This window comes from Eurypyga helias, unplaced genomic scaffold (genome assembly GCF_000690775.1).
Source record: "Eurypyga helias isolate BGI_N326 unplaced genomic scaffold, ASM69077v1 scaffold34187, whole genome shotgun sequence".
In the NCBI taxonomy this organism is placed as follows: Eukaryota; Metazoa; Chordata; class Aves; order Eurypygiformes; family Eurypygidae; genus Eurypyga; species Eurypyga helias.
The window spans coordinates 1-7,931 of NW_010262942.1; the positions used below are offsets into that span (position 1 = coordinate 1).

At 56.8% G+C, this 7,931-nt stretch overlaps 1 protein-coding gene across 1 annotated transcript; it reads left to right on the plus strand.

The window, feature by feature from the left end:
• Window positions 1–1,600: 1,600 nt before the first annotated feature.
• On the plus strand, window positions 1,601–6,977 carry ATPAF2 (ATP synthase mitochondrial F1 complex assembly factor 2; the record flags this gene model as incomplete). Its single annotated transcript, XM_010155890.1, has 7 exons — window positions 1,601–1,645; window positions 1,988–2,133; window positions 2,931–3,028; window positions 3,961–4,041; window positions 4,170–4,282; window positions 5,969–6,084; window positions 6,675–6,977. Coding segments are annotated over 7 exons (737 nt in total), but the record flags the coding sequence as incomplete, so codon positions are not given.
• Window positions 6,978–7,931: the final 954 nt, after the last annotated feature.

Here is a 7,931-nt window from a genome sequence, read left to right on the forward strand (position 1 = left end):
GTCACCCTGGGCCAGGCTCGGGGTGGGTGGAAACACGGGAGGCGACAACCCGCACCCCCGGTGGGGGGGGACGGGGAGCGCTGCCGGCGCAGCCCCGCGAGGTCCGGGCTCCTCCAAGGCCTTTTAGCGGTTCGGACAACGTGGCCCAGGTGCTGTGGGCTTTGCCCATCCTGAGGGATGGGAGCGGGGGTTGCTGACAGCATGCCCAAGTCCCTGGTGCACCAGTTTGCTTTTGGGTTCTGGTGGGTTCTGGGGGAGATGGGAGCCAGCCAAGGTGGTTCAGGCACACTGTGGGCCATGTATTCCCTCCACAGATTTTGCTAGAAACGTGTGGGTTTGAGGACAGTAAAATTAGTCTCATCCTGTCTGAGGTGAGGCGGCAGTCGCAGCGACTCGGCGCGGGGTGTCAGGAGCCCGCTGGCATGATGCAGGACTCCTCCGGGGTACGCGCACCCTAACCTCAGATTAACGCCTTAGCGTGGTGTTTTCTGAGGCCCTGGAGCTTGCAGGGCCCAGAGCCAGAGCAAATCCTGTTCTCTTTCCCCACGGGGAACGTACTTCTTTTTTAGCCTAGAACAAGAGACCTGCAGCCTTGGCCTGCTCGCTTCACCCTTCGCGCGGTAGCTGTGTGGGTTTGGGATTCATGATCCAGTTGCTGTTGTCAGAGGAACGGTTTGCAGATTCTTCCTGTCTCGTGTGAGAGAGACAGGCTCTTGCAGCACGTGTAATCTGGCTCTCGGGGAGGGGATGAAACGGTGCTGCTAGGAAAGGAAGCTGCTCTCAAAACAGACTTGCAGCTCCCTCGGGCTCATCTTGCCGGTGGAGCAGGATGTGTGGGCTGGAGGTGGTTCCTCCTTTGGTGACTCAGCCGCACGCTGCAGTGTGTCCCCAGCACCATCCAGCTGCTCCCGCCTGTGCCTGCAATAATCCTGCCCCCGTGGGCGGCCGTCGTGGTGGAGGGAACAGCGTCCTGCCCCTGCACGCTCCGGGCGCGTTGGCTGCAGAGAATGAGCGAGATGCGCTGAGGGAGGTCATACGGGCTGGCGCTGGGGGGTTTGTCATCGTTGGGGGTGGATGGGGAGGTTACTGTGCCCTGGCCAGCCTCTAACCCGTCTCTGCAGTGTTTCTTGTCACTCTGAGGCAGAACAAGCAGGGAGAGAGAGTTAGCTAAGGTGGTTCAGGGACTGATTGTCACAAGTGAATGCAGTGGGAGAGTCTTGAAAGACTGAGCCCCGAGTGAAACTCCAGAAGGAGCACTGGGATGGGTGTGCTTTGGAAAACAGCCCTGCCAGGCCCTGCAGAAACCCGCTGCAGGGCGGCTGGGAGGCAGCCAAGACCGCAGCCCGGCAGAGGTGAAGCTGGTCCCTTTCACTTGCCCGTTGTGCACAGCGACACTGTGGCTTTCACAGCTTCGTGGCATTTCTCCAGCGGAGTGGGGCTCACTGGAACAGTGCAGGAAGCTCTGGGTGAATGGACTTTTGTGGCCAGGCCGCTTTGACAGCACCGTGGGCTCCGTCTGTTCTGGGCTGTGGTGGGGAGCATGGGAAGGGACCGAATCTCCTCTGACTGCCCTCTGAACAGCTCTGGTTTTGTCCCCTAGAGAGGAAGCGGTTTTACCAGAACGTGAGCATCTCGCAAGGAGAAGGTGAGTACAGCTGACGGGACGGGACGGAGGGGCTGGCTCCCGGGAGGGGCATTATCCCCTCCACTGCTTCAGCCAGCACGTAGCACCCCCACGACCCAGGCTGTGCGAGTGGGGTGCTTGTCACCAGCCTGCTGTGCCCTTTCCTCATCCATAGCGAAGCCGTGTGGTGGGAAAAAGTGTCCGAGACCAAGAATATCCAAATAATGGTGGGAAACTTGAGTATCCTTGGCCTCGTGTTCCCATCAGCCCCAGCTCTGAATCTGCTCCTGCTGTGGGGTTGTCTGTTGTTCCTTAGTGCCTGCTCCTCTTTGATTCCCCAGGATTTCTACTCTGATTCCCCAGGAGGCTTTGAAATAAACCTGGACCACCGAAAGCTGAAAACGCCGCAGGCCAAGCTCTTCACCGTCCCCAGTGAGGCCTTGGCCATTGCAGTGGCGACAGAATGGGACTCCCAGAAAGACACCATCAAGTTCTACACTATGCATCTGGTGAGTGCAGCAGGTTGGGATGCTGAGGCCCGGGCAGGGCAGGATGCAGCGTGCCCGGAGCGGTCAGGTCAAGGAAGTCAGATAAAAGACAGGGAATCAAAATGCCAGAGGGTAAAGGTGGGTTTGCCAGACCGCTGCCACCTGGTGAGGGCTTTCCCAGCTGGCAGAATGGATTCCAGAGCAAGGGTTGAAAATCCCTTTGTGGTGTAAGCCTTGCACCGGGATGGATGAGATGGGGACACTGAGAACGGTTCTTCCCGCATCCTGCCTCCCCAGCTCTCCTGTGTACACGCCGTAGAATTGGCGTGGCTGGGTCTAACACAGGGTGGTTGTGTAGACACGAGTACGGTTTCCAAACGCAGAACACTGAGAGAGCAGGTTGTCCTAATGCTCATGGAGACGAGGACCAGAGGTCAGGACTTCTGCTGGATGCTGGGGAGAACCTTGCAGTTGTGAGGGTGGGTAGATACTGTGTGACTGTCTGGGGGGGATCTGTGTCACTGGGGGGACTTGAGAAGGGACAGTGTTATTGGAGATAGTGAGGGGCAGGAGGAAACGAGCTCTGGAGCAGCCTGTGAGCCTTCTTCCTTGGTGCTTGATGGTCCTGCTTCTGAGGTTTCTGAAACCACGGGGAGAATTCCTATTACACAAGCCATGTTGTGGCCCTGCACCCTCTTTAGCTGCGCCCCTCGGTTCTCTGCTGTGAATTCCTCTGCTTCTTCTTGGCTTTGTACAATGGCAGTTGCTGCTTCCCCAGATCTTGAATAACGGTGGTTTAAACTTCCTTTATCCCGCAGACCACGCTGTGCAACACGGCGCTGGACAATCCCACGCAGCGCAGCAAAATGCAGCTGATCCGTGCGGCTGTGAAGTTCCTGGAGACTGACACTGTCTGGTACGAGATGGGGAGCTGCTGGCACGGAGGGGAAGTTCTCCCGTCGCAGTGTGGGTTTAGGAAAGGTGGTTGGGGGAAGGAGGGAAGATAACTGCCCTAACCCCGTCACAGCAGGGCTCTGGTCTGTCCTGGGTTTTCCTGAGGGTTTGAATTAGTTTAGGCCAGTCCCATGTCTGCAAACCTGGTGGAAGTCTGTGCATGCAAAGGGCGTAGGTATGATGGAAAACAGGGATCTGGCCCTCTGTTCAACTCTGGTTTGGCCATCTCCGTGCTGGGAAGAGCTGGAGCAGCAGAAAGTGAAGATCTCCCTGGGGAGAAGAAAACGTCTTTGCAATCCCTGGGGGAATCTGTCAGCCCAGCCCTGGTACTCCATGGCACACAGGCAGCTCAGATTACTTGCACCAGTAGCAGAATTCCCTTCATTCCTTAAAGTCCCTGTGGGCTGCAGGATCAAGCCTGTTCGTGTCCAGGCTCCCGTCTCACAGTCCCAGCCTCTGAGGTGTCCACTGGCAGCTCAGCTCCGGTGGGGAGAGGGGAACAGGATTCCCCCATCTCACGGCCTCTCTGGCTGTGCTCAGGGAGGCAGCCAGGAGGGATGAGCTGAGCCACAGGGCATGGTGAGTCAGGAGTGGCCCCATACAGAGTTCCCCTGGGATATGTCCCCTGCTCCAACCCCTAAATCCAGCTGCATCCTGTGGCTGGTGTGGGGCTGCCAGCAATTTTCTGTGGGTGGGTTTGCTGCTTCATTTTGGATTGTCCTTCCTAGAACAACAAAAAGCTCTGAATGTGGGGAAAAGCGAGGGGATTGTTGCCCGTCACTGCTGCTGCCTGGGTGGACAGTAGGCCCTTGCTGTGGTCTGGGGAGGGGGCAGCGTCCTTCCCAGCGGTCTGGGAGTGAACATGCAGTGTGGTTTTGTTCCGCAATGTCCCAGTTATCGTGTGGAGGAGCCGGCTGCCTTGGCAGAGCTGCAGAGGAGTGAATGGGATCCCATTGTCGCCTGGGCTGAGAAGAGGTAAAAGCTCAAAGATGTTTCTGCCTGCTCCTGCGCGGCTGAGGCCAGGAGCTCTGGTGCTTGTGGCTGTCGGAGCTGCAAGCTTCCCGAGCCCTGTGCTTTCCTAAGGGGCTGGCTGATCATTCCAGGTACAACGTGGCAATTGGCTCCTCAACCAGCATCCTGGGGCCGAACATCCCAGCCAGCACCAAGGAGACCTTCGTCAGCCATCTGGCGTCCTACAACATGTGGGCCCTGCAAGGTGAGAGGGGCTGCGCCGGGGACCCCTCCGCTCAGGCGGTTCCTCTCCACGGGGCAGAATAGTGACTGGGATGGGTTTTTCTCTCCTGCTGAGATAATCAGAGTGTTGAGGTTCATGTTTTAAGCCTCCAGACCAGACTCTTAGCTGTATTTGTTAAGGGTAGGGACTGTCCCTTTAGTGCCAGTTTGGGGTGGGCTGGCCTGCGAGCTGTTTACTCTACCCCAGCACAGAAAACTTCTTTAATGCCCAACTCTATAGTGACTTAGTCCCCAGCTTTGTTACCAGGAAAAGAGATGGGCTTTAGCACTGAGTGTCTGTGGTTCTGTGTGCTGTCCTCACTCCTTCACCTTTATAGCCCACTTGATCTTGCCTTGTACTGCTGAGTGACACCTAAAGACAGGGAATGAAGTAACGTTTGCTTTGCTGAAGTCCTCAAATGCAGAGTGGAACGAGCAGCAGTTAAACCCTCACAAGACACTAGCTGAGAAGTATCGGGGACAGGATTCCTGGGACGGGACTTCCAAAGCCTTCCCATTATCCCTGTAAAGATATGCTTTGATGAATCACCCCTTCATGGTTTGGAATACGGTGGGGAGGGGCAGTCTCTGGGCAGCTAAGTCAACTTCAGACCTGAAATTCAAGCTCTGGCCCAGACTGGTAGCGCTGGACGAGTCGGGGCTTTCGTTCCTCCCTTAGACCCTGTCCCTGCACAGGCACCTCCGTTTCCTGTCAGCTGGAGCTGGACCACGGGTGCCCAGCAGCTCAGAGTTTTGAGCCCTTTCCTTCTCTCCCTGGGTGTGCAGCTCTGGGGAATTTGCTCCAGTCCCTCAGCTGCCAGTCACTCGCTCTCCTCCTCTGAAGGTCTTGAAAACCAGGAGCTGCTGGTCTGGCAGGAAAGAGCTCTGCTGCTTCATCTGAGCTGGAGGGGGGACTCTTTCCACGGGCAGGGAGTGAAAGGACAAGGGGTGATGGGTTTAAATGGAAAGAGGGAGATGGAGATTGGACATCAGGAAGGAATTCTTCCCAGAGAGGCTCAGGAGGCACTGGGACAGGTTGCCCAGAGAAGCTGTGGATGCCCCATCCCTGGAAGTGACCAAGGCCAGGCTGGATGAGGCTTGGATCAACCTGGTCTAGTGGAAGGTGTCCCTGCCCATGGCAGGGGGTGGCACTGGGGGGGCTTTAAGGTCCCTTCCCACCCAAACCACCCTGTGATATGATCAGCTGAGCCCGGCAGCAGTGTCATGCCGACACAGCTCCCCCAGGGCACAGCACACACCATGCACATGTGCACAGGATTTTTCTAGGAGTGGTTAGAGATGGGGTCAGCTCTTTTAGCACCGAATGGGTTTCAAGTCCCTTTCATCCTGGGCTTCCATCTGAGCCCCAGAATACTCCAGCCTGGATACATATCTCTTCCCTTTGCAGAGGGCAGGTTTGGGGCAGAATAAAAGGAGGCAGTTCCTAAGGTGTAGCCTTTGTCACTGCAGTGACGGTGGCCAGAATAGCGCTTTGTGCCTGCTGTTAACTGCAGATCTGATGCTGAAGTGCCCAGATGCAAGTGGGAGGCATCTCTGTCCCTGAGGAGATACCACACTCTGGCTGTCTCTTCAGAGGATGTGAAGATGCTGCTGTAATGCTGCAGAAAACAACCATGAATCTTGTTTGTTTTGGGTTATTCCCTTCCAGGTATAGAATATGTAATCACCCAGCTGAAATCTCTGATTCTGTCCATGGGTCTGATTGACAGGCACATTACAGTCGAGAAAGCAGTGCTTCTGTCTCGCCTGGAGGAAGAATACCAGGTAAATTATCTTACAGAACAGCCCTATAATTCAAATAGCAATAATCTCAGCATGACAAATGCATCTCCCACCACAAAATAACTGGCAAGGGAAATGCCTGCTATTGCAGGAAAGGTTCCACTCTGCCAGCCTCCCCATGTGAGAGAGTTTGGAGTGCGCTGCTGTAGAGGAACATCATGGGTGCAACAGCCCAGAGTGCTCCCGGGGCTGCCAGTTTCTTTTCACAGCACCCAGATGGCTGCTTTTCTCCCTCTCGGAAGCGCAAAGTCGTGTCTGGCTTCTTTTGCTGTGGGTTATCCAGCCAGGAGGCCTTGTAGACACCAAGCTAAAAACTTGCTTGCTGGGAAGTGAAGTTCTTCCTGACCCAAAAGTGGCTGAAGCTAATGGGAGTCTTTTCATCCTCCCTTTAAGGGACTTTGCCACAGACCCTGGCGCAGATGAAGCGTGTCCTTTCACCAAACCCTTTCACCCCACCCAAACAGCTCCTGGTGGGGTTGCCCGTGTTTCACAGCCATGGAAAGGGAGGCCGAGGGTTGCTGAGCAGCTCTACGTATAATCCAGTTCTGAACTGACCCGTGTTTCTCCTCCAGATTCAGCGGTGGGGCAACGTGGAGTGGGCCCACGACTACGATCTGTGCGAGCTGCGTGCCCGCGCGGCAGCTGGGACTCTCTTTGTTCACCTTTGTTCGGAGAGCTCGACTGTAAAACACAAGCTGCTGCAGGACTGAGGCTGCCAGGCCGGGCACAGGAGGAGAGCGCCCAGCTGGGAACCGCTGGCGTGAGCTGGTGGACGGTAACCACCCTCCTGCCGCCACGGCTGGCCCAGGATCAGCCTTGTGCCGAGGAACTGCGACCCTGTGGGCAGCTCCTCGCTCGGGCTGCCTGCTGCAGCGCTCAGCTCAGGAGGAGGAAGGGTCAAGGTGAGCTTCCTCTGCATCCCCGAGAGAGCAGCTCAGTCCCTTACCAGTGTCTGTAACTCATCAGAGGAGCTCCCACGGAAGAAACCGCTTCCTGGGCAGGGCGCGGCACAGACATTCCCGGCATATGCCGCACGTCTTCATAGCTGCCAGCTCCTGACACACACACGTTATGGGAAGCTGAAAACAGACTCCATTGCATCTGTTCTTCGTCCCTCGGCGTGCCTGCATGTAACACCAGGGTCTCTCTGCTTGATTAAAGGCACGCCCCTGCTAGATCCTGAAAGCTGATGCTGCTGAGTATTTCTTTGTTTTAATCCCCAAACCGTGGTGGAGGTGGGGAGCTGCCAGGCTCCAGGCAGGTGTTGGGATGGCTGCAGGCAGAAGAAACCGCGGAGCAGAGCTGAGCAGACGCTAACTACCTGCGCATCTCAGAGCCTCTCCGTGCTGGGTGCCCTGTCCTTGCTGCCGAGGAGGCACAGGGAGCTGACTCTGCAGTCCTGGAGCAAGAAGGGGGGGAAGGCTGGGCTCCTGCCATCTTCAAAAGCACAGGGTACCATGAGCTAAATCTGTGCGTGACAGGCAGCACCGGCCACGGGGCTTGCAGCGAGACCTGGTCTCTCCCACGGGTGCCTATGCAGCCACCCTCTCATTTAACCTTCCCACCTTTCTCCTTGCTGCCTGCCTCGAGCAGAACGCCCCGGCCAGCGCCACTCCTCCGAAGCCGCCCAGGAGTGAGCGTGGCAGCTGCTGTCACCGAGCAAGGAGCGGGATTAATGACTCCTCGCTTGGCTGTCGCGAGCGGCGGCATGTGAGCTCCTGCGGAACCATTGATTTCCCTTCCTGCTAGCTGGGGGCAGCTCTGTCCGCGCTGCAGAAAGCTGCTTTTGCGAGGGGCGGTGAGAAGACAAGGCTCCCAGGCAGGCAGGG